The following is a 27,579-nucleotide window of genomic DNA, read 5'->3' as shown; positions in this document are numbered from 1 at the left end:
TACCCAATTTGCAACTTGGTTGGACTCAAGAGGAGAGTGGGCTATGGACACGTTCTTCAACTGGGCCAGAAAGAAATTGCAATCCATAGATAGATGTGGAGAGGCCCATGGGCTTCTATCAACGTTAGATAAGCAAGAGAGAACTGATTCTCTCCATTTTCTTTTTGGTGGTAAAGAGTTGGTTCTCAACTTAAACCGTCAAATAGAAAGTCTGCGGGTCTCTTGTAAGGATGTTGCATTTTGCTGAAGGTGTACTGGTCTAACCCAAATGTGTATCCAGCCCTCCATTCTTTGACCACCTCATCCTCGGTGAAAAGACCGACCCTTAGCAAAGAGATAATCAAAAGGGACATTTGTTTAACACTTCGGGATTATAAAAAACTAAACGAATGCAAACAGATAAATATGGACGTACAAAAATCTAGAAGGGCAAAAATGGATCGGGTAGAACGAGGACATGGACCTCAAGACTTAAGCTTCGTGCTTGCGGGTTTTCCAGTGATATGATACGACTGAGGGAACTTGATGTCACCAGCATATAGCAGTATGCAAACGCGAACACCTCTTTCGACCCCTCCCCCCCCAAAAAAGGCGAACACATCCGCGTTTCAATTTCAAGATACCCAATATGTAATGTAATTCATGAATTTTCAATTTACTTTAATGTGGCCCCTAAATTTTAATATAATGTGTAATGCCGTTCCCGAAATTTTTTTTTCTTCTATATCGTCACTGGATTTTTTATATTCAATATAGTTCATGAACAATATGAAAATATTTTATGTTGCCCTTTTGTTAATATAAGTTCAGAGACAATATTGAACATCTTCATATATGTCCAGTGACTAAATCAAACATGTATAAAAATCCATCGGGGACGACATCGCAACTTATGCTTGTTCATGAACCAAAATTAAAATTTCAAGAGCTACATTATATATTGAGCCAAAGTTCAATAACCATTTATGTCATTATCTATACAAAAATATGTCGGTTGGAAAAAAAAAAAAGAAAAAGAAAAAAGGCTAAAAAACTAAAAACAGCAAAAGTGATTCCACGAGTCACTCGTCGAAAGGGTCGCTTGTCACCCTGATAGGCTGGTATGCCCTCCTATGTCACACCCACTTTAGTATAATAGTATAAGTTAGAGAGTATTCTTGGGTTTGTGAATTTTCGAGTTAATTCAAATGATTTTAGTACAAATGCCAATAAGGTTAATTTAGTGAGTTGAGGTTCTCTCTCTCTCTCTCTTTTTTTTTTTGGGGTGGGTCTAAAGTTGAGGTTCTTGACGTTACGTGAGATTATCGCATTCTGGCATTTCACTTTGTTTCTTAGAAAACTCCCATGACATTTTGAAGCTTGGAATAATTTTCTTTGCCAAAATCATTAGCACTCCGTCATAAATCATGCAAAAATGGAGAGTTATGCCCGTTTAGGAAAAATAACTTATCAGACTCAAACATCACATATGTTGCATAAGCTAGGAAAATTATCCAAAAATTCATAAACCTATTACATTTTTGTCAATTCAGTGCTAGGCTTTTTAATTTTGCCAATTGAGTCCTAAACATTTCACGTTTTATTACCTAAGTCCATATGATCAACTTTTATCGAAAATCGCTGATGTGGACGCCTCCATCTTACGTGACATGCCCGACGTTGATGTGAACAATTTTAAATAATATTTTAATTTTTTTTCAATTTGATATTTTTCCTTTCATTTATTTTCTTCTGTCTTTCTTCTTTACTTTTTACTTTCTTTTTCTTTTTCCCTCCGTCGGGCCTCATTGATGGCCGGCGGAGGTTATCGGCCTCAGGCGAGAGCTGCCCTAGTTGGGTTTGGACGAGGAACGTCGGGACCTGGTCTGGCTGGCAAAGGCTAGTGAACAAGGGAATCACTCAACTCATCAACATTGAAAGACCTCTATAACTGAAGGTTAATTCTCTTTTTCTTTTCCTTTTCTTTTTAATCTCACTATTTCAGACGAATCTAGGGAAATTCCCATCGTTGATAGAAGTGGTGGGTAGTTTCAAATACCATTGGTAAAATGGCCACGGTCGAAAAGGCATCGCCTATCTTTGCTTTTCATCTCCGGCGAAATGGCTAGTCCTCCGAATATTATCACTTGAATGGAGTTGATGTAAGGTCAAAAGTCAGCCTCTTCCTCCTATTCATTTACAGCAAGCACGTATTGCTTTTCTTTTTCAGAGAGAACAGGTATTGCGCAATCGACTCGATGAACTGCATCGTTCATGGCCTCTCTTGTTTCTATCCAAGAGATATAATTTCAGAATCCATAGCAATCAACACGTATCAACCTGGAAGTTGCTCGATTTACACAAAGTTAGAGAGAAAGTCGATTCCATTCCAGTCACATTAAGATTTTCATTTACTACTGCTTCCGGGTCTTGTACTGCACGACTTGGCCACGCCTTAGTTTTCCACAATAATGCTGTTGGTCCAGCCCCACTAAAGCGCGTGGATGTGGGTGCCTATCACTTCTTTTGTTGTTGTTGTTGTTGTTGTTGTTGTGTGCGCGCAAGATGTGGGCATGGATTCTTCTCGGGTAAAGATTAAATGCTGGAAACGGAAAGAGGTGCGAGAAGCTGTCCAAATTAACTCCTCCTATGTTCTGTTGAATTGCAGTCTGGACAGGTGTATTGTTCAAAGTAGACTACAACATGACTCTTTGGTTACTGATCACAGTGAGCATGATAAAAAAAATGGACGGTCGATCCAGGAAATGATGGGACTAACGAATTCCAGCCTTTGCCGGAAACAAAGACACTTCTCACTGCACTAGGTTATATCATCAGTTGTACAATTAGCCCGCATATAATCTAACCTTTGCGTGGGACATCCACAAGAAAAGGATTAATAGTAAGACCTAAAGGGCCATATGAAATAGGAGGAGGTTTGAAATGTTAGGTGCGAGCCCAGTAGAAGTCTGTTACCTTCACATGGGGATGACGTCTAAGTCCGACCCCATTAACATATCCAAATTGATCAATTTTCAACTCAAAAGTTTAAGTCACTCGCACTTATAAAGCAACTAATTTGAAATAACACAACAATCCCCCTTTTAGAACGGGCGACAATCCATATCTTTTAATTTGGGTTCCGATACCAGTGATGGTAATCTTGGACCTCTCTTACTCCAAAAATTAGTTTAAAGGTCGAGATTTTCCTTCATACTTGTAAACCGATCACTAGCCCCTTCATAACTAGCGTAAGATAAATTCAACATGAAATATTATTAAGACATCTTGAAATCGCCATAATTTGATTTGAATACTCCTTTTGGAAATATATTAACTCATGTAAACTAGATGAAGTGATTAGATATTATTCCTTCAGCCCAAACTGGCTAATGACTTCAGAGGTACACTTGGCATCAATGCAAGTTTCTACTGATGATTGGCTACCGCATATTATCTTCGAACTTCATCATTTTCCAATCTCTTCATTTAGAACCTCTTTCATCATCAATTAGAAATTGATCTAAATTCCTCTCCACGCTTGGTGAAAGTATACGGAACCTATCTAATTAATTTCTCCATCTATGGATCCTCGTAGACATTCTATCGTAGCGGGGTCCGGAGAAAGCATAGGAAAGATGATTTCATTGCACCACCCACACCTATCACAAAAACATTTTGTTTTAGTTGGACGATAGCTCTGAAAAGACATTGCCTGTATTTTCTTCTATCTCGGGCGAAATGGCTAGTCGTACAAATATTATCACTTGAATGAGAATTGATGAAAGGTAAAAAGTCAGCCACTTCCTCCTATTCATTCACAGCAAGCGCGTATTGATGAACTCGATTTTCAGAGAAGAGAAGGCACTGCACGATGGACTCGATGAACTGGATCACCCATGGCCTCTCTTCTTTCTAATCAAGAGATGACGAGAATAATTTCGGAATCCATACCGATCAACATGTATTATCCTGGAAGTTGCTTGATTTACACAGAATTAGAGAGAAAGTCCATTTCATTAAAATCATGTTAGGATTTTCATTTATCCAAGAGAAATGCAAGCGGATGAAGTGAATCTAGGCCAAAGTCGTCGAAGGAGACGACATGGACTCAAGACTTGACTTGGTCCTTCCGGGTCTCGCACTGCACGACTTGGCCTCGCCTTAGTTTTCCACAATAATGCAGTTGGTCCAGCCCCACCAAAGCGCGTGAATGTGGGTGCTATTACTTGTTAAAGATGTTATAACACTTTTCTAGGAAAATTATCAAAAAAAATTCTAAATTTGTTGTAATTATACCAATTCGATTTTTTTTATATTTTTTTTATCAATTAAGTTTTAAACCTTTTGTATTTGTACAAATTCAGTTCATCCGGCCAATTTTGGCCGAAAATCGCTAACGCCGCGTGGCCACCCCTGAAAGAGAAAGAACAGAAAAAATAACATATAAGTTCAACAAAAAATTTAAAACGTCACTAAAAAATTTTCACATCGTTGTCGGTCACGCCATGTCGTAGATTTTCAATGAAAATTGGCTTGATGGACTGAATTGGCATAAATACAAAAATTTTATGACTCAATTGGCCTAAAAAAAAAGTTTAGGACTGATTTGACACAATTGCAATGGATTTAAGACTTTTTTTTGGTAATTCTCCCCACTTTTTCTCTATAAATTTCTGTTTGTTTACTCTAACAACACTCAAACTCACTTCATAAAGCGTATAATAATGGCCCAAAATAGAAAACAAAAACAAAAAAGGAAGAGTAAAGCCTAATTGCATTGAGCATGTGATATCAGATAAATCAAATAACCAATTTACGGGGAAGCATTGCGTTAAAGATTTATCAAGACCGGCTTATGAGTCCTCTCCCACCAAAAAAGTTATATTTTTGTGTTGAAATCCTACTTTAATCAGAGCTAAGTTCCTCAATTTCTAACAAAATGATACCTGGAGTGCCAATATTTGTGTGCGGCGCTCACTTTAGTGTCAATATTTTTTTGGGTCATTTAATTTTCAAATAAAAAAATGATCACTTAAATAAAAATAATCAGTTAAGGGAAAATTCCGGCCAATTGTACACATGACCTTTTTTTTTTATTAATTTTTTAATATTATGTGGAATTTTTTTTAAATCCGAAGTCAAGTGATATATTCCAATACTTCCTATCACATGCAACACCGATCATGAATGAAACGAGGAGCTAGACGAACGGGTGGACTCACACACGAAATAAACCAGAGCAAAACATGGCTGTGATGCCGTAAATACGTTAGTCAAGCGACTCGGGGGATATATTTCAAAAAGATTGAACTGAGATCTTATCTATATATAATAACACCGTCACGTATGCTTAGTTTCTCGATTGTTGGATCCGACGTGCTGACTTTCCCATTCTCTTCTCCATCTCCTCCCAGGCCATGTTTCTATCGATCCACCACCCCCGGTGATCAACCCCACCTTCTCCTAGCCACCATCGCTGCCCCCTCTTGCCACAGTCTCCAGCAATTGCTGTCCTCCCTCTCCCTCTCTCAATCTCAATCTCTCGAGCTAGATAGCTCATCGACACGGGGTTTAGAAAGGTCGACGTGCTTCTTGAGAACACGAAATTGATAGGTGTGTGTGTGTGTGTGTGTGAGAGAGAGAGAGAGAAAGAGAGAGAGAGAGAGAGAGAGGGGATTTGGTGGAATTAGAATTTGATGTTATTTGGTGGGTCAGGTGTATGATTAAAGGAATCGATACCAATCAACATGTATTATCCTGGAAGTTGCTTGATGTACACACAGCTAGAGAGAAAGTCCAGCCCATTAAAATCATGTTAGGATTTTCATTTATCCAAGAGAAATGCAAGTGGATGAAGTGAATCTAGGCCAAAGTCGTAGGAGGAGATAACGGCATGGACTCAAGTCATGACTTGGTGCTTCCGGGTCTTTCACTGCACAACTTGGCCACGCCTTAGTTTTCCACAACAATGCTGTTGGTCCAGCCCCACTAAAGCGCGTGGATGTGGGTGCTATCCCTTGATAAAGATGTTAAGAAATTTTTTTTTAGGAAAATTATAAAAAAAAATTCTAAATTTGTTGTGAGTATGCCAATTTAATTATATATATTTTTTGTCAATTGAGTCTCAAACCTTTTATATTTGTGCAAATTCAGTTAATCTGGCCAATTTTGGCTAGAAATTGCTAATGCTACGTGGCTAGCCCTGAAAGAGAAAGAACAGAAAATAAATAAATATAAGTTCGAAAGAAATGTAAAACATTATTAAAAATGATCAGCGTCAGTGCCGGCCGCACCTCGTCATGGATTTTTGGCCAAAACAAATAAATGCAACCGGATAAATATGGGCACAAAAAAATCTGGAGAAAAATGATCTGTTAGAAAGAGGACATGGACCTCAAGACTTAGACTTGGTGCTTGTGGGTCTTGCGGGGCTTCCACAAGATATAATGTTGAGGGCCACGCAGGAGAGATGTGAAAGAAACAAAGTGCCACCTTGAAAGTATAGAGCTAAACGAAGCAATTGATAGTATTACCTAGTTACTATTTCACGTAGCGACTTTAACACGCCGATGAATTTCAAGATTGGTAACTTAGTTAAGATTTTTCCATGAAATAGATAGTAAATTCACATACACATATTTAGAGAGAAAAACGTCAAAAAAGTTATAAACTTATTGCATTAGTACCAATTCAATTATAAATATTTTATATTTGTGTCAATTCGGTCCATCCGGCCCATTTTGGCTGGAAATCATTGACGTGGACGCCGATCATCCCACGTGGCACGACTGGCTGCAACTTAGATATTTTTTAATATTATATATTTTTAATATATTTTTGATTTTTTTTTCTCTTTTTCTCTTTATTTTATGTATTTTTTTTTGTTTGAAGGCCGATGAGGGCCACCGGCTGACCACCTCCGACCCCAGGCGAGAGACGGCAACCCTCAATGGAAAAAAGTATATAGTAAAATAAAGAAGAAAAAAGTAAAACAAAAATAAAAATAATAAAAAATATCAACATGAGCGCTAACATTGCCGCATAAGACAACCGGCGTCCATGTCGGTGATTTCCAGTCAAAATTGGTCGGTAGACTCAACTCAGCGCAAATGCAAAATGTTTAGGATTGAATTGACACAAATACAATAGGTCTATGGCTGAACTGATACAAATGCAATATATTTAAGACTTTTTTTTTTTGAATACTTTTCTCACATTTAAATGGAGAAACAACCTTGTATGATTAATGACTTGGAATCAGGACCCAAAAGACTTTGACTTGGTCCGTGTCCGGTAGTACAAAAGCCGGGACAGAATTCACCACAATTCCTAAATGGTGCTGCTCTCGCTTCCAAGTAGACTAGCACTAATTTCTCCCTCCCCTTCTATATAAGTGATCTGGGTTTCAATAGAGAACCCTCAAACCAACTCTCTAAAGCGTAAATCTATTTTCCTCCCTCACTGCTCATGGGGAGATTTTGTTTCCAAGTGCTTGCCCTAGTAACCCTATTGCTTATTTTGGATGACTTGCCTGTATGCTTCTGCAGAAATTCCACATCCATGTGCGTAGAGCATGAAAGAAAGGCTCTACTCCAGCTTAGACAAATCCTCTCAGATCCACACGGATCGCTTTCTTCTTGGAAAGGCGAAGATTGTTGCAGATGGAAAGGAGTCACTTGTGATAGATTATATGCTCATGTCATCGAGCTTCAATTATTACCTGAAGTTGCAAGAGTCGATTATGGTTATGTTCTCCCCGACAGGATCCTCTCCGTAGCTGGTAAGTTGAACTCTTCTTTGCTCAACTTGAGATACTTGAAATGCTTGGACTTAAGTGGGATCAATTTCGAGGGGGAACGGATCCCAGCATTTCTCGGATCGATGAAACAATTGAGGTACCTCGATTTGTCATTTGGTAACTTCCATGGAACGGTTCCTCAAGAATTGGGAAACCTCACAAAATTGGAAGTCCTTGATCTTCATGATTATTATGGAAATTTGGTTGTTGACGATACCCGATGGATTTCTCATCTTCAGTCACTAAATTATCTCGACATGAGTTTCTTAAAGATTGCCAGAGCAAGAGACCTCATGCATATGATTGGCATGCTCCCATCCTTATCACATTTGAGCTTATCAGTTTGCGGACTTCTCAATTATCATCTTTCGGCCAATTCCACTTCTCTTGTTCATCTTCAATATCTTGATCTTTCATATAATTTTCTCAAAGGTCCCATCGCAAATGTTGTATTCCAAAACATGACTTCTCTTCAACATCTTGATCTTTCGGGGAACTCTTTCGGCTCTTCGATTCCCATGTGGTTTGACAAGCTTCCAAGCCTTGTTCATCTCAATCTTGAGTATAATCTTTTTCACAGCATTGAGGGAGGCTTATTCTCATTCTTGAAGAGTAAGAAGTACCTCAAATCATTGTATTTGGGTTATAACCAACTCGGTGGAGAGATCTCGACGTCCCAGGGGAACTCATCAATGGTCATCGCTAATAGCTTAGTGGGAACACTTGATCTTTCACATAATCAATTGAATGGGACCATTCCATCATCATTAGGTGAGTTGTCATCATTGGCATGGTTAGATCTTTCTTGCAATCAATTCTCGGGGCATATTCCTGCCTCATTAGGGCATCTGCGGGCTTTACAAGAGTTGCATCTTAGCAGTAATCATTTGAGCGGTACTATACCTGATGATTTTGGGAAACTTTCCCATCTTTCGGTTCTTTCTCTCTATATCAATTCTCTGGGAGGAGTGATTTCGGAAATTCATTTTTCTAATTTGACGAGGCTAAAGTATTTGCATATTAGTGCCAATAATAACTTGACTTTTAAGGCAGAACATGGCTGGATACCACCTTTTCAACTTAACTTCATTCGGATGGATTCCTGTAAATTCAGAAATACATTTCCCCTGTGGATGCGGACACAAGTGGAAGTTCAGGTTATATCTCTCTCAAATGCATCAATATTTGGGGCTCTACCTAAATGGTTTGGCAACATGACATTCAGGGAGTTCAATCTCTCGCACAATCAAATTACCGGACCCTTGCCAAGCATGTCTTCTGAGTGTTCCGTGTTAGATCTCTCCCACAACTTCATCTCTGGACCTCTTCCAACCAATATTAGTGGGATGAACCTGGCATTTCTATACCTCAATGATAACCATATCAATGGCACTTTGCCATCATCCTTATGTGAAGGGGGGTTCTTCAATTTGAATCTTGGCAATAATTCGCTATCTGGCAGTATTCCCAACTGTTGGGAGGGTTTTCGCTTGTTTCACTTGACATTGTCGTTCAATAATTTATCCGGAGTAATTCCAAGCTCAATTGGATCCTCACATCAACTTTCAACCCTACACTTGAATGGAAATCATCTCAATGGGGAGCTTCCTCTAAATTTGAGCCACTGCACAACTCTAATAGTCTTAGACCTTGGAGAGAATAACTTCTCCGGAAGCATCCCGACATGGCTAAGCAAAAGCTTTGATTTGTTGATGATCCTAAGGCTAAGAGAGAACAGTTTTACTGGCAGCATCCCTTCGCAACTCTGCTCGCTCCCAAGATTGCAAATACTGGATTTGGCAGCAAACAATTTGACAGGAACTATCCCACGGTGTCTTGGCTATATGAAAGGCATGAAATACTTCAATCGAGACAATATACCTGAATTTGTGGCCCCCTCTCCTATCTATATCGGGTCATCTCCATCTGCATCTCCATTGCCGGCAATAGCGAATCCTTTTTTCGATTCGAATCAAGAGCATGTGGTTGAGATCATGAAGGGAAGACACAATGAATACACTAAAATTGACTTGCTACTTGCGGTCAATTTGGATCTCTCGAGCAACCACTTGAATGGGTTGATCCCCGAAGAATTCGCTTTCCTCTCGGGATTGCATGGTTTGAACTTGTCGCACAACCTTCTCTCCGGAGGCATTCCTATTGGCATTGGGGATATGAAGTCACTCGAGTCTCTTGATCTTTCCAGCAATCTCCTCTCAGGAATGATTCCGCAGGGCATTTCAGCATTGACATATCTAGCGTACCTCAACCTGTCGCACAACAACTTCATCGGGCCAATTCCGAGAGGAAAGCAAATCCAGACACTTAATGATCCTTCCATTTATGCCGACAATCCTCTACTTTGTGGCGATCCTCTACAAAAGAAATGCCCCTATGCAGAGGCTCCTCAAGCGTGGGAAGAAGATAACATTGAAGAGGGTAAGCTTGAGAAGGTAATGTTCTACTTAGTCATAATGCTTGGGTTTGCAACAGGGTTTTGGGGAGTCGTTGGCGGTTTGGTCTACAAGAAGAATTGGAGACATGCGTACTTCAACTATGCGGATCGTAAAATAGACATGGCGTACGTGATTGTTGCAGTGAAGGTAGCCGAGTTGAGGAGGAGACTGAGAAGAGCGTAACAGGCCTATTATCCACATCAGTCAGTCCAATGCTTCATTGATCTCGTGAAGTTCTTGCTTTCTTGGTCAGCAGTTTAGCAGTAGTTTGTGTTATTATACTCACGGTGTTTAGCTTGTCAATGGTGTGAAATTATGTTAGCAAATTTCATTTCGTCCTGTTTATGCTTTTGCTGCTAACTGCATGTTGAGGGTAATACCAAATCAGGACACGAAATTGTTAATGGCACAGGACCCTCCAAGGTTCAATGTACTCCTTTCCTAGATCATAATTCCTTGCTCAATTTCGCGACATCGGTACAAAATTTGCTGGTAATCCAAATCACATTAGAGTGTGGAAAGTGTAGAAACAATTCTTCACAACGTGAATACATGATCCTCTACTCTGCGGCGATCTTTTAAGAAGATAATGCCCTGGTGCTCAGGCGCCTCGAGCACTGAATATCTCTCAACCTGAACATCTGCATGAAGAGGATAAGCTTGAAAAGGCATTGCTTCACGTGGTTGAAATGCTTGAGTTTGCGATCGGATTAGTGACGTGCATATTTCGGCTTTGTGGCCATAGTAGTGAAGGTAGCCAAGTTGAAGAGACTTGAGACAGTCAAGAACCGCTTAAGCAATGAGCAATCTCGTGTCATCCCTTGCCTTCATTTTGGATGTATGCAACTTCTTGTGCTCGGGTGATCTCTTTCATTTAATAATCTCCTCTCTTCCAATAATTTGCTCATTTATGTATTGTATTCAGTATGCTATGAGGTTTTCAACTTTGTGCTGCACGAGAACTCTCAATAGACGCCAAGGAAGACACCTTTTCCTGTGTTACGAACATGTTGGAGTAATAATCAGAATGATCCGAGTCTAGAAGTAGCATAGAAGTATAATGACCCAGCCAGTTCCACGTGGGTTAAGCCCCAAAAAGATTGCTCGATTAAACACAAGGTGGTAACCGTTTGGGGGTGTTTCCTTATAAAAAATTAGTCAACATGGTTTCTCCTATGTGATGCAACGGTCCAACCAATTCCATGTGGCTAAAGCCCCAAAAGAAATACTCGACTAAACATAAGGTGGTAAATTTAGAACAGTGGCTTAAAAGCACCTTTGAGGTTAGGATTCATTTCCGAAACTGGGCAAGCTCTGAAATTCATTTCGGGTAGGCGTTGACTTATAAATCACTCAAAAGGATTTCTCCTGCACGATGCAGGACTCGATACGTTGCAAGAAGAGTCTTTTACCAGGGACAATCAGAATGTGCGGATCTTTGGAGAGGTTGCCCAAATCTTTCAAAGCTTGCTTTTTCTTGACAAATTCCAACACCCCCAACCAACGCGGAGATATAACCCACTCCATCGCAAAAGCCACTCTAATGTTCACATCAGGTGTTAATATTTTATAAGTAGCTAATTATACTACTATCATTATTTAATTGTGATAACTAGAACAGTTATAATTGCACTGCTATGTTATACATAACAATAAGAATTGTACATTATGAAAAATTAACCGAAATGAATATTTACTTAATTTCATAACTACGATATTTTACACTTATAAAAAACTAAACAACCTCTTGATAATTGACATTTATTTAAATGTAATTAATTGTTAAGATAAGATAATACTTCTGAAATAAGTATATTGAAGGCTACTCCTAGTTGCACGGAAAGGAACAGCTATTCCACCCTATGATCCAATTTTATACGTTATTTTCTACAATTAAGGTGCCAACGTGTTGAAGTCTTAAAGAGTCTACGTGTACAGCTAGCAATCAGCATTACGTTGGCATGACTATATACTAATTGACTTAATCATAACGTTGTCGTAATTTGCTCTTAACGCATGAAACAACACGAGGTCCGCATTAACTTATTAATCAAAGAATAAAAACGCCACTTAGTCGCGATCTAGGGACGGCAAAATCTGAATGAGCTCCAAGCAAATTGTCTTTCGGCATCGATCCAAAGCTATATATTAATGACCACCGAAACCGGATCATGGCAGCCAACCGCAGGAATACCATCACACTTCTGGAGGTGCATTGAAAAAGTGTGGTGGAACTCATTTGGGAGCCATCTTCTCCGAGATCGAGGATGGAGTACGGAGTATTTGTACGAAAACTTCCCTCCTCAGTTTGATTATGATGGATTTTTTTAGCGATTGTTATAAGCTAGTGAAGGAATAAATTTTCCATCCATAGAAAAAAAAAACTCATTTAAAAGTGGAGAAAATATTTTCTTGAAGAGAAAACTCATATTTGCTCCCTCAACTCCTTTACATTCATTTTCTTTTTTATTAATTTAAAAAAAAATTTCGATTTTTGGAAATTTTAATTTTTTTTTAGCTTTTATTTCGTGGAAAATATGTTAGTCAAGGAAAACATTTTCCAGCCATAGAAAAAATCCCTTCAAAAGTGAGAAAAATGTTTTCCTTTTCATTTTCTCTCATCTTTGCTCCATCAAATCCTTTACATTCATTTTCCTTTCTGACTAATTTTTAAAAAAAATTGATTTTTTTTTCAAATTTTAATTTTTTTTTCTCTTCATTTTCTGTTCTTTCTTCTTTAATTTCTTCATCAGCCAGTTGCCGGCCACGGCAACGATCGGCGAGCTTAGGCCGAGGCTCGGCCTTAGTGTTGTCTCACCTATGGCCTGTCGCCGGCCACATCAACAGTCACCATTGCGGCTAGCGATAAGCTAATGAAGAAATTAAAGAAGAAGAAAAGAATGAAAAAAAAATGATTAAAAATTCTGTTTTTTTTAAAATATAAAAATTATCCACATTAGTGACGGCCGTGCCACGTAGAATGCCTGGGTCCACGTCAGTAATTTTTGACCAAAAGACGATGCAAAAAATCAAATTAGATTTTCCTTATTAAACGACGAAAAATACTTTCAAATTCATTTTTGTGACTCAACCAAACACCAGAAAATATAGTTATTTTTCTGAAAATTGACTTCTTGAAAAATATTTTTTCAAAAACGACTCATTTTTTGCGAAACAAAATGGAGGCCTAATGTAAGACAGTGGTGTAAATGAGGACCATCTGAAATGTCAGTCAACCTTCGAGGCAAAAAGAAAAGAAATGTCAATCAACCCAAATGAATGAAATCGACTTGGATTTCATTAGGGAAAAGCGACGCGTTGATTTTCTTTCTTTCTCTTTCTTTCATGTAAAAATAAAAAGGAAATTATCAATTTTCAAAATCATTAATCTTAGTGCAATTTCAAAAGTACGAATTTTCTTGCGAAATATATAGTATTTTGGAAATCAAATATCTCCTATCTAATAGACTTGATGAATTCTGAATAGACAATTTAGTAATTTTAGGGTGTGCGTCAGCTAAGTAAACAGATGGAACAGGACATCTACTAGCTCTGCCCGGTTCCTAGATATTTGGCATCTTCTTTCTGAAATATTATGTCTACAATTAATTAACTAACTAATTAATTAGTCAGGGTCTACCATTGGCAAAATCAAAATTAATCATAGATTGAATCGATGACTCCTAATTCTGTCTCCAGCTTTTGCTCACTCCTATCAAACAATTGTTGTTTGTGTGATACGATTGCATTTGACAAAAGAGTAGTCCACTTACTTTTTGAAAAGGGGTCTTCTCAACAAGTACCTATAGGACATTTGATAATCTCACTTAGTAAAAAATACGTATTAATCTTCAGCATAGTGTTTACACATTACTTGAAAAAAGAGGATATGTTCAAATTGCAAAATTTTGTCGAACAAATATTGAGTGAGTATTATGTAACACTCGTTAATGAAATCCTAGTAAGTATGAACTTCATATCAAAGTATGTTTACACATCCATGACTCCGTTACAAGTGCCACAAAGCTCTTACAAGTTTGGGATTTTTTAGTGTCACCAAAAAAATTGGAATAAATATGTCACAGTAGGTATAGTTTAGGGTTTTTTTTTTTTTTTTTTTTTTTTTTTTTTTTTTTTTTTTTTTTTTTATGGCTTTCACCCATATCTAAATGGTAGACAGTGAGTTGTCCAAATAAATCAATATAATTAGGAAAAAAAAAATAAAATCTGTTAAGGCAATATATAAATCAATGTGACGTGGTTCTTTGTTGGAACGATAAAGATGCCAGATTATTCTAATCCTAATGTAGAAGGAAATATGGCTGAATTATGCAATAGCTGTAGTTACCAAATCAATGACTGCAACCCATTGTATTGCCCTCTATAAAAGGATAATATATGCTTCCCGAAGAAAACAAGATGAATTGGGACCATACAAAATAAAACTCGTACAACAGGCACTCTAACAAAAGATGGTCGATAGATACGAAGTTCGTCTCTCTTCTGTGATTTCCCCTGTCCTTAGCAAATGCATTCACTGCAACTTGATTTGTTTGGTGAACGTTATAATCACTAGTACGCAAGGTTACGAAAATTTGTAGGTGATGCTCGTTGGGCAGCATCGAAAACCTGCAGGATCTACTCTACCTTCAAAATGGAAAAGCGGGCACATGCAGTGGTAATATTTTCACTACGCTGCACTCTCAGTTATCTAGGGAACTGCTAGACCTAAGGCTAAAAAGACTTTAAGGACTCCATGTACTGTCCCTTCCACTTCTGTTTTCTAGCATTTGCCACTCTGGACGATGTAACCCATTTGCTACATTCTTATCGGTACCAGCTCTCTCTTATTATCGTGTTGTGGACTAATGATGTTAAGAGCAGAGACTAGCAAAATAAAATAACGGTCGACTTCTTTGGTCGTCCCAGCGTTTGAAAAGTGTACAGGCATTTAGTTCCCATGAGATTATTTTTGGATCACTCTGAATTTGCAGATTTGCATCCAGATCTCTCTCCCACAGGTACCACCACCAGATGAAATTGCATCTGAGCGGAGCAAAGAAGCCTCCCATTATTCCACAAGCAAGAAAAAGAGAAAAAAGGGAGAAGAAGAGACCAGCAATGTCGCAAGACTTCCCTAGGCGGATGACTCGACAATGTTACTGTTGCCCGGAACAAGTGATCGAATAATAGATAGACAAAATAAGAAAATAAATCGGATACCAGATGTACGTGATTTGGTAGTAGAGACCTACGTTCACGAGGAGAGCAATAACGAATTTCACTATAAATCAAGCGATACACGGAGATTACAAACTATACTCGAGTAACTCAAATACTCTTAGTATTTTCCAGCCCCAATTACAACCAATAACGCACATAATATTTATCTCTCAATTTCTCATAAAATAATCTTACAATCTCGTGAAAGAATTAAACAAAACCTTAAACAGAATTTTCTATCGGCTACAAAACACTTGTGATTCTTCCCAGCATGCAATTTCACGAACAATCCGAAGAAACCCACTCTGCACACACATCAACGGCAGCTTCTTTTTTTTGTGCCCTATTCTTTTCTGAACCAAGCCCCTTTTTGAATCCTAGTCTCACAATCCATATTGTTGTAACAAATGCAAAAAGCAAATACAGAATACAATGATTTACGTGGTTCGATCAAGGTGATCTACGTTCATGGGTGATGCAAAACAAGATTTCACTATAATCAAAGAGAGCACATATTACGGAAGTCGGTCTTATCGACTGAACAAAAGCACACGGCTCACAAATTTCTCATGTAAGGAAAATCCTCAATCTAAACAAAAAACCCTTAGCCGCAGTATAAATAGAGCCCAAAAAAATTTTCTCGGGGGCGTTGCCCTCGAACCCCCATAGAGATCTGGTTGTACCGCTATAAAAATTTGTTCGCTTGCTCCGAGTTGGGCCTATCGGCCCAACTCTCCTCATCGCAAACTAAATCTCAATTTTTTCTTCACTTTTGGGCTGCACAAAAAAAAAAATGTTGGGTCAGGTGATGAATCAAATCGAGTACATAAAATTCAAGACATATTTAACACATATGTTTGCTGTTTTGTTGACCGAATCACAATCCATCTTTGTTGTAAGTTTCCCATGCTTGCACAATTGGAGTTTCAATAAGCTCAGAGAAAAGGGCGGCTGGAAATGGAATAAACTAAAGGAAAGGGAGAGCAAGTGGACTATAATCACATAAGTGAGAAGGTGGTGGGCGGCTGATTTTGGAATAAAGGAAGACCAATGGAAATTCAATGGATTTTGTATTACAAAGGCTTGTACATGGGGGATGTTTCTTCCTGCTTGTTTTGTTGTCGTGCACTTGCTAGCCTATTTTATAGACTTCCTTGACTGACGTAGCAACGAAAAGTTTTCCGTAAGCGCTCAATGTGAATACTTCTTTAGTATATTGGTCGGTTAATTTTATCTTGTCAACTTGTTATACGAAATAACTTTAGAACGATATGAGGCCTTTTCATGGCTCCAAATCCAAACTAAGATGTTCTTGTACTTGAATTAATGGTTATCCTTATGGACATTGCCTCTTTCAAAACTCATGAACAATCAATGAATCACTAAGAAGTCCATATTCAAGACGATAATTTGAGTAACAACATCTTGTGGTTTCTTTGCTCCTGGAACTTGCTCTTCCTTGATTCCCCTGCTGGCGATGGATTTTCTATCCTCAGTGTTGCTGAGTCGATTGCGAGAGATGGGGGAAGATGTGAAAACAACTTCCTATTTTTAAAGAAAAATAAAAAGTAAAGAAATGTGAAAGAAGGGAGAAAAGAAAGATGGGGGAAAATATTTCACTCGTCTAAAAAAAAAAAGGAAACCATTTTTTTCCATTTGTAAATTGTATTTTATCCATTAAAGGAAAATGTTTTCCTTAACTCGTTTATTTTTTACGAATCGAAAGAAGAAAAATATGAAAAAATTTTAAAAATTATTTTGTCGCCAAATAAACGGAGCCCGACTTCTGCTTTCTTTTTCCTGCGAGTAGTAATTGATGGACGGAGATGGGTTTGGATTCTTTTCGGATAAAGACGCTACTAACTACATGAAAAGGAAAGCGTTGCAAGAAGCTTTCCACATTGTCCCATCGTATGTTCTGGTGACACCCTAGACGGTAGACAGGTATTGTTCACGGCATAAATACTTGGCTCAAATCAAGGGCATGGGAAATTTCTAAAGAATAATAGATCATGTGAGTTGGCTTATGCAGTGAGCCAGCACAATGTCTTTGAATAAGGGGTATATCGTCGACAAATCGGTTCAAAAACACTGTACGAAGCACAAATCGATGACGTAGAAGCTGAAGCTCCGATGATTCACCCCGGGCACGATACGCTACTATACAACCCTACTCTGCGGTAGCCATCCGAAAATGATATGGAGTCTATCTTCCCTACCATCACCCCCTTAAATAGAAAAAAATAATTTTATTCTCTTCATTTCAAGAAATACTCCCGAATTTTACCAAGTAGTTTAAGGACTTTACTCAGGTCCACACTTGGCTCAAATCAAGGGCATGTGAAATTTCTGGAGAATAATAGATCATGTGATTTGGCTTATGTAGTGACCTGGCATAGTGTCTTTGAATCGGTGATACGTCATCGACAAGTCGGTTTAAAGATACTGTCGCAGCCTCGCTCTAGGTGCGACTCACATAGCCGTGACATGTCAAGATGTCACATCTAACTATTATCATTATCGGATAAACGTTCTTATGCAGCGGAAGGTTTTAATTACTAATCAAGTTGAAATCACCAAGTGCGTGATACAAATACATTATACCCTTTGGAAAAAATTCTTTACAAAAGTTCAAATATTACAAATTTCGAAGGCTATTCCCATCCTATCAGCACCAACAACGAGTTTCGTCTTCGTCACCATCTTCAGGGCTGGATTCCATTTCTTATCCGAGCATATGAAAAGATAGTCCCCAAATAAGGGTAAGTTAATGATAACTCTATTTTATGTAGAGTTTATTTATTATTTTAGACTTAATATTTGCTTAGTTTCAATTGAATTTGATGTCTACTTTATTTATTTTTAATTGATTTTGTAGGTAATCTGATCTTCAGCCATGCAAATTTGAAATCAAGGAGAATCGAGCTTTTCTTGGGGAGAAATTCAAAATCCAAGCTAAATTAGGAGTTTTATTATTGAGAGAAGTCTATTTTTGGGAAGAATCTTTGATTGCAATCCTATTCTGGTGTGATCAAGATTTCTTTTTTTCAAAACAAGAAGATGGCCATATGCAGAAAAAAGAACGTGATATTTTTTGAAGAAGAGAGGTAGAGGAGACGTACACATCATACGACGTTTAGGGTTTTGCTTCTATTCTTCCTTTCAATGCCGGATGCCAAGTGAAGAAGAAGAAGGCGAATTCAAAGTCAATCCTTGATTATTCTTGGTGAACTTGTTCTAGTTTTTCATCATGTTTAGTTTATTCATCGTTTTTAATTTAAGCTTCATTATGTTCTAGACTACTTCTTGTTAGAGCTACGATGTAGATTAACTATGATTGATTAATTTTCTAGACTCGTTTATGCAATTTTAGAATTCATATGTGGGAGTTATATATCATGTTCTTAATGCTTTTAAGTGTTTGATCACCACTTGAATGATTTTTGTTGCATGTTTGAGACCGAAAGGAGATTCCATGCGAGTACTTTATGATATATAGCCATGAATTCATTATAGATAGAGATATCTTAAGTTTTTGTGTGGTTTTCGGTAGTATGTAAATCGAGGGTGGTTTATTGAATCCGGGAACGTTCATAGATCTTACTGCATTTGGATTTACTTAAATTCACATGGAACAAGTGTGGGTTGCTAAATCCAAGTAGGGTCGCTATACCGGACCAAGGATAGTGATTTAAATTAAGAAGTTCTACCATCACACTATGAATTCAATTTGGTTGCATGACGAGATTGGTTAATTAATCTTGATTGGTTAAGTGAAATCGGATGCTCTAACGTTTTTTTTTATCCTTAATAGAAATACGTTGTTCTTTGCTCCTTTATATTCGAAATTTCTACGTTTAGTTTGTGCATTTTGCCTCGGTTAATTTATTTTTCTTTAGAATTTTGATTCCTTCGTTAAATTTTTAATTGGTTAGATAAATTTGAGAATTGTTCACCTTTAGTAAGTAATTTGATTGATTTGTCTACAATCTCTATGGGAACGATACTTTTATTCATCACTTTATTACTTGTTCGATACGTGCACTTGCGTTGCTAATCAAGAGAACAAGTTTTTGGCGCCGTTGCCGGGGATTGTTTTGATAATTGACAATTACTATTAGTACCGAGCAATTCTTGGTTTAATCTAGCTTTATTTTATTCTATTCTATTTGATATTTTTTTTCTTCTTTTCTTTTTCTTATTCAATTTTGCAGAAAACAATAAGTAGAAAAGAAATAGAGAGGACAAGGGTTCAGCTTCGACTGCAAACCCCCATCACTCGAAGCCAAAAGGGAGAACTTGAGAAGCTTGATCCTGAAATTGAGCGCACTTTCCTAAGGCGAAGACGAGAGCAAAACAATAAGGCCATGGCTGACGAAACCGGAGAGCAAAGGAGGACTTTAAAGGATTATGCCTCACCTACGGTCCAAGGGTCAACATCAAGCATTAGGAGGCCAACCATACAAGCGAACAATTTTGAAATTAAGCCTTCCCTAATTCAGATGCTTCAAAACGCTGTCCAATTCGGTGGATTACCGAATGATGATCCCAATATCCATTTAGATGCTTTTCTTGAAATTTGTGACACCATAAAATATAATGGTGTTACTAATGATGCCATTAGGTTAAGATTGTTCCCTTTTTCATTGCGTGATAAAGCTAAGTCATGGTTAACTTCCCTTCCTGCAGGATCTATCACGACTTGGGACGACTTAGCTCAAAAATTTCTTAGTAAGTACTTTCCTCCCGCTAAATCTGCCAAGATGCGTAACGATATTTCTACTTTTGTGCATATGGATGGTGAATCTCTGTATGAAGCATGGGAGAGGTTTAAAGAATTACTAAGGCGTTGTCCGCATCATGGTCTACCAGTTTGGATGCAAGTGCATACATTTTATAATGGAGTGATGCCGAATTTGAGGTCTACCATTGATGCTGCAGCTGGAGGGACGTTGAACAACAAATCACCTAAGGAAGCCTTTGATCTTTTAGAAGAGATGGCATCTAATAGCTACCAATGGCCAACCGAGCGGCTATCTACTAGAAAGCCAAGTGGAATTTATGAAGTCGGTGACAAGAATGCCATTGCCGCACACTTTGCTGCTTTAAACAAAAAGATTGACTCAGTTTTGAAGATTCAAGGCTCAACTTGTGAATTTTGTAATGGAAGCCATGCTAGCAGCGAATGTCAAGTAGGTAATCCTTTTGCACATCCTCCTGAAAATACTAACTTTGTTGGAAATTTCAGCAGGCCTCTACGAAACAACCCTTATTCAAACACTTACAATCCTGGATGGCGAAATCACCCAAATTTCTCATGGAGCAACCAAAATCAGCAAGGGCTGAGACCAACGCCACCATCATTTAGGCCTCTTGAGGAGAAACAGCACGGCCATCTTGAGGAGATGGTTACTAAACTAGCTCAAACAACTCAAGACTTCATTAAAAGTGCTGATGTGAGGTTCCAAAATCAAGAGGCATCTATTCGAAATCTGGAGAAGCAAGTTGGCCGGTTAGCGAATCATTTGTCCGAAAGACCGTATGGTGCCCTTCCGAGCAACACCGAGAAGAATCCAATTGAGAATGCAAAAGCAATCATCTTGAGGAGTGGGAAAGAAGTTAGCATAAACTTGTCTAATGAAGCAACAGAAAAAAAGAAAGAAACCACACCACCCGAAGCCGAAGCACCCGAAATCAAGCCCCGCAAAGCCGATCCACCTCGAAGCAAGTTATTTCCGGATAATCCAAAGCTATATGTGCCGCCAATTCCATACCCGGAAAGACTTCAGCAACACAAAATAGATAAGCAGTTCTCTAAATTCCTTGATGTTTTTAAGAAATTGCACATTAATATTCCTTTTGCGGATGCCTTAGCCCGGATGCCTAGTTATGCTAAATTTTTGAAGGAGATTTTAGCAAACAAACGAAAATTGGAAGATTATGAAACTGTGAAGCTTAATGAGGAGTGTTCAGCTATTTTGCAGAATAAGTTACCACCAAAGTTGAAAGATCCAGGGAGTTTTACTATTCCTTGTACTATTGGTAATTCTTATTTTGATAAGGCATTGTGTGATTTAGGTGCAAGTATTAATCTAATGCCTCACTCTGTTTTCAGGAAATTAGGTTTGGGAGAAGTAAAAGCTACCACTGTATCTCTTCAATTAGCCGATCGATCGATCAAATACCCAAGAGGAATAGTGGAGGATGTTCTAGTTAAGGTTGACAAGTTTATTTTCCCTGCAAATTTCATTGTCTTGGAGATGGAGGAGGATTTCGAGGTTCCGATCATCCTAGGCCGACCTTTTCTAGCAACAGGGAGAGCTCTAATTGATGTGCAACGAGGAAAATTAATTCTTAGAGTTCAAGATGACCAAGTCACCTTCGATGTGTTCAAAGCCATGAAATATGTTGCTGAACCGAATGATTGTTTGAGAGTTGATGCAGTTGATAAGCTTGTGGAATCGGCTTTTAGTAAAGCTACAATTGAAGACCCATTAGAGGCGTGCTTGGTTCGGCCAAGCAAGGGAGAAGCCGAAGTTGAAGAAGTGGAGCAGTACACAAAATTTTTGGAAGCAAATCCACCTCTTTTGAGATTTAGACCACCGAAATTCGAAGAATTAGGGTCGAACTTGAAGAAAAGGATACCCTCTATTGAAGAACCACCAATTCTAGAACTCAAACCTTTACCATCTCATCTTAAATATGCTTTTCTTAATGGTGTTTCTTCTCTTCCAGTAATTATTTCTTCTTCTTTGACAGGTGTGATGGAGGAGAAGCTACTCCGAGTTTTAAGAGACCATAAAAGAGCAATAGGGTGGACCATTGCAGATATTAAAGGAATAAGCCCCTCGATATGCATGCATAAAATATTGATGGAGGACCAATTCAAATCAGTCATCCAACCCCAAAGGAGGCTCAATCCAAAAATGCAAGAGGTGGTAAAGGCCGAGGTAATTAAGTCGCTTGATACAGGGATCATTTATCCTATTTCTAACGGTGCTTGGGTAAGTCCTGTGCAAGTTGTTCCAAAAAAAGGAGGTATGACTGTTCAACCCAATGATAATAATGAATTGATTCCTACTAGAACAGTTCTTGGATGGCGTGTTTGCATGGATTATAGAAAATTGAATGATGCCACCTGTAAAGATCACTTTCCTTTGCCTTTTATTGATCAAATGTTGGAGAGACTCGCAGGGCATGAGTTTTACTGTTTTTTAGATGGATATTCTGGTTATAATCAAATCTCTATTGCCCCCGAAGATCAAGAAAAAACCACTTTTACTTGTCCCTAAGGTACTTTTGCATATAGGAGGATGCCTTTTGGTCTTTGTAATGCACCCGCTACTTTTCAAAGATGCATGATGGCTATTTTTTCTGACATGATGGAAAAATATATTGAGATATTTATGGATGATTTTTCTGTTTTTGGTTCATCTTTTGATTCATGCTTGAATAATTTGGCTTTAGTGTTACAAAGGTGTGAGGAGACTAATCTTGTCTTGAATTGGGAGAAGTGTCACTTTATGGTGCAGGAAGGAATTGTGCTAGGTCATAAGATCTCTATGAGTGGAATTGAGGTGGACCGAGCTAAGATTGAAGTTATTTCAAAATTACCGCCTCCTACCTCCGTGAAGCTTGTTCGAGGATTTTTGGGACATGCAGGATTTTATAGGCGTTTCATTAAAGATTTTTCTAAGATTGCTAGACCCCTTTGTAAATTGTTAGAAAAAGATGCTAAATTTGACTTCTCTAATGATTGTTTGCAGGCATTCAATGCATTGAAGGAGAAGTTAGTTTCGGCTCCTATCATGACTGCGCCTAATTGGGATTTTCCTTTCGAGTTAATGTGTGATGCTAGTGACTCGGCTTGTGGAGCTGTACTTGGACAAAGAAAGGATGGAATTTTTCGAACCATATACTATGCAAGCCGCGCCTTGTCCGGAGCTCAATTGAATTATGCCACAACCGAAAAGGAGCTTTTAGCGATAGTGTTTGCTTTTGATAAGTTCCGCTCTTATTTAATTGGTTCCAAAGTCATTGTTTACACCGACCACTCTGCTCTTAAGTATTTGCTTGAAAAGAAAGATTCAAAACCTAGGTTGATTAGGTGGATCTTACTGCTGCAAGAGTTCGACTTGGAAATCAAAGACAAGAAAGGAACAAAAAATTTAGTAGCTGACCATCTCTCTAGATTGCCAAATGCTCCTATGGAAGAAAGACCAATCCTAGATGAATTTCCTGATGAGGCACTCTTTTCTATCAAAATCGAAACTCCCCGGTATGCTGATTATGTTAATTTCTTGGTGAGTAATGTTATTCCTCCTGAATTGACTTATCAACAAAGAAAGAAGTTCTTTTCTGATGTTAAAAACTATCTTTGGGAGGATCCTTTTCTATTTAAGGTATGTGCTGATCAAGTTATTAGGCGATGTATTCCTAATGAAGAAGTATCCGACATTCTCTTTCATTGTCATGATGGACAGGCGGGAGGACACTTTGGTGCCTCAAAGACTGCAGCTAAGGTTTTACAATCTGGTTTTTATTGGCCTACACTCTTTAGAGATGCATATTCTTATGTTGCTGCATGTGATAGGTGTCAAAGAACTAGTAATATATCTAGGAGACATGAAATGCCTTTAAACAATATCTTAATCTGTGAATTGTTTGATGTTTGGGGTATGGACTTCATGGGACCCTTTCCACCTTCATATGGTAATACTTACATCTTGGTTGCTGTGGAATATGTTTCTAAATGGGTTGAGGCCGTAGCTTTGCCTTGCAATGATGCTAAAGTGGTGATTAAATTTTTGAAAAAGAATATCTTTACCAGGTTTGGCATGCCTAGAGCGATTATAAGTGATCAAGGCACACATTTTCTGAATAAACAAGTTGAATCACTTTTGGACAAATATGGTGTGACACATAAAGTAGCTACTGCTTATCACCCTCAAACTAGTGGTCAAGCTGAAATTTCTAATAGGGAGATAAAAAGAATATTGGAAAAGTCGGTGAATCATAATAGGAAGGATTGGGCAATTAAACTTGATGATGCATTATGGGCTTATAGAACTGCTTACAAAACTCCTATTGGTATGTCACCTTTTCGACTTGTTTATGGAAAAGCATGTCATTTGCCTGTTGAGTTAGAGCATAAAGCATATTGGGCATTACGTTTTCTCAACTTTGATATGCAAGCAGCTGGTGAGAAGAGATTGTTGCAATTGAATGAGTTGGATGAGCTCCGTAATGAGGCATATGAGAATGCCAAGATCTATAAAGAGAGGACGAAGAGATGGCATGATAGACAAATTTTAAGAAGGGAGTTTCATATAGGTCAAAGAGTTTTATTATATAACTCACGACTTCGTCTATTTCCAGGTAAGTTGAAGTCAAGATGGTCCGGACCTTTCACGGTCACTAAGGTTTTCCCTTATGGAACAGTTGAAGTTGCTAATGACAAGGAGGGAACCTTTAAAGTGAATGGCCAACGTCTCAAGCCCTACTTTGGAGGTGGTTTCGACTCACAGGCTGCCACCGTTACATTGCTTTCACCTGCTTAGAAGAGTTGGAAGAGTTTGGCTGCAAACTATAAAGCAAGCGCTTCTTGGGAGGCAACCCAAGCATTTTAAATTTTCGCATTTAATTTTATTTTGTTCTATTGAAAAAAAAAAATCGAATCCTCCTCATAATAGTTTGCCCTAATTACTTGATTTATTTTTGTAGGGACTTTTCTCCAAGTTTTCTCCAATCTTTCTACCCCAACTACCCCTATGGCATGCATTCATCATATTCCAGGGGAGTTTCTCTGTCCTTATTATTTTTCCTTTTCTTTTCAGCATTGAGGACACTGCTGCATTTAAGTATGGGGGTGGGAGATAATTTTTTTTTTTGGGTGAAAATCTTTCGTGAAATCTTTGTTTAATTTGGATGCGATTTTCGAAAAAAAAAAATTCAAAATGGGAGTGATGTGTGAGTTAGTCTTGATCTTGAACATGTAGTCCATATTTTGAGCACTAGTCCTAGTTTTTTTTTAGTCATGTGTACCTAGAGAAGATTTATGTAAAGTATGTGATTCTCTTAGAACTCACCCAAATCTTATACTTTGTCTGATTTTCTCTTGAGGCGAAATTCTAGGCTAAACTTAATTAAGAAAATGATTTAGGCATTCGTTGGATCGTTTGAGCCTTTCAAGCCAACCTTGCTTATTTATCCTTAGTCACCCCCATTGAGCCCGATATTGCCTAATTTCTTTGGATACCCTTATAATGTAGCCCGAGCTTATTGACATCAGTTTTCCCTATACCCTATGGACACATTTAATTCTTCAAGATATCATAAACTTTGGATTCTTGACGTATCTGAAAAAAAAAATTGAAAGAAGAAAAAGAAAAGAGAAATGTGCAAAAAAAAAAATGTGTATATTGCTTCTTTAGTACTGCTTATACGGATCCCTATATCCAACTTTCAACTTGAGTGAGCCTTTTGGATACTCAATGGGTTGGAATTACACTATATAAGGAGGGACTCGGGGAGAAACTTCGCTGTAAAGCATGGAACGAGAAGCAATGAAAAAAAAAAAGAAGTTGAAAAAAAAAAGGAGAAAAAGAGAAGGTGTTGACTGTTGTCAAATCCAAAGAATCAATTGAGTTATGGAATTGATGTGTCTGTAGGGTAAGTTGAGCTTAAACATATCTTTGTCAAACCCTTAGCCAAGCCACGTTATAAGCTTATTAAGACCTATTGATTCTTGGTTGAGTTTGTGGTCTACATTAGTGGAGAGAGGAATGATTGACAAACTTATGAGATTTGGTTAAGTGGATTTTGAGTTTGGAGTTTCGCATATCAACGTGGATTTATCTAGGTTGCATATGAGTTGAGAAGTTGAGGACTTCACACACACACGGATTGCATGTTTAGATTTAGACTGAACTTGTGCATTGATTCTGATATTTTTCATTGAGAATTTGAGCAAATATGTTGATAAAAAATTTGCGTTTTTAGTTGTGCTTTTGCTCGAGGACTAGCAAAATGTTAAGTTTGGGGGTATTTGATAACTCTATTTTATATAGAGTTTATTTATTATTTTAGACTTAATATTTGCTTAGTTTCAATTGAATTTGATGTCTACTTTATTTATTTTTAATTGATTTTGTAGGTAATCTAATCTTCAGCCATGCAAATTTGAAATCAAGGAGAATCAAGCTTTTCTTGGGGAGAAATTCAAAATCCAAGCTAAATTAGGAATTTTATTATTGAGAGAAGTCTATTTTTGGGAAGAATCTTTGATTGGAATCCTATTCTGGTGTGATCAAGATTTCTTTTTTTCAAAACAAGAAGATGGCCATATGCAGAAAAAAGAACGTGATATTTTTGAAGAAGAGAGGTAGAGGAGACGTACACATCATACGACGTTTAGGGTTTTGCTTCTATTCTTCCTTTCAATGCCGGATGCCAAGTGAAGAAGAAGAAGGCGAATTCAAAGTCAATCCTTGATTATTCTTGGTGAACTTGTTCTAGTTTTTCATCATGTTTAGTTTATTCATCGTTTTTAATTTAAGCTTCATTATGTTCTAGACTACTTCTTGTTAGAGCTACGATGTAGATTAACTATGATTGATTAATTTTCTAGACTCGTTTATGCAATTTTAGAATTCATATGTGGGAGTTATATATCATGTTCTTAATGCTTTTAAGTGTTTGATCACCACTTGAATGATTTTTGTTGCATGTTTGAGACCGAAAGGAGATTCCATGCGAGTACTTTATGATATATAGCCATGAATTCATTATAGATAGAGATATCTTAAGTTTTTGTGTGGTTTCGGTAGTATGTAAATCGAGGGTGGTTTATTGAATCCGGGAACGTTCATAGATCTTACTGCGTTTGGATTTACTTAAATTCACATGGAACAAGTGTGGGTTGCTAAATCCAAGTAGGGTCGCTATACCGGACCAAGGATAGTGATTTAAATTAAGAAGTTCTACCATCACACTATGAATTCAATTTGGTTGCATGACGAGATTGGTTAATTAATCTTGATTGGTTAAGTGAAATCGGATGCTCTAACGTTTTTTTTATCCTTAATAGAAATACGTTGTTCTTTGCTCCTTTATATTCGA

At 37.8% G+C, this 27,579-nt stretch overlaps 2 protein-coding genes and 1 non-coding gene across 3 annotated transcripts; 2 read left to right on the top strand and 1 right to left on the bottom strand.

Moving 5' to 3' along the window:
• Positions 1–7,387: 7,387 nt before the first annotated feature.
• On the top strand, positions 7,388–10,419 carry LOC115740995 (receptor-like protein EIX2). Its single transcript, XM_030674684.2, has one exon. It carries the CDS (start codon positions 7,450–7,452, stop codon positions 10,417–10,419), a length of 2,970 nt encoding a protein of 989 aa, XP_030530544.1. The 5' UTR covers positions 7,388–7,449.
• Positions 10,420–19,826: 9,407 nt separating this feature from the next.
• LOC115734037 lies at positions 19,827–25,019 on the top strand. Its single transcript, XM_048281820.1, has 2 exons — positions 19,827–22,409; positions 22,992–25,019. Exons 1-2 carry the CDS (start codon positions 19,827–19,829, stop codon positions 25,017–25,019), a joined length of 4,611 nt encoding a protein of 1,536 aa, XP_048137777.1.
• Positions 20,220–20,326, bottom strand: LOC125316098. Its single transcript, XR_007199419.1, has one exon. It is a non-coding gene; the product is annotated as a small nucleolar RNA R71 (small nucleolar RNA).
• Positions 25,020–27,579: the final 2,560 nt, after the last annotated feature.

Source organism: Rhodamnia argentea, chromosome 7, assembly GCF_020921035.1.
Source record: "Rhodamnia argentea isolate NSW1041297 chromosome 7, ASM2092103v1, whole genome shotgun sequence".
NCBI lineage: Eukaryota > Viridiplantae > Streptophyta > Magnoliopsida > Myrtales > Myrtaceae > Rhodamnia > Rhodamnia argentea.
Note: the sequence above shows the minus strand (reverse complement) of the source record. Positions and strands in the feature narration are given on the sequence as shown.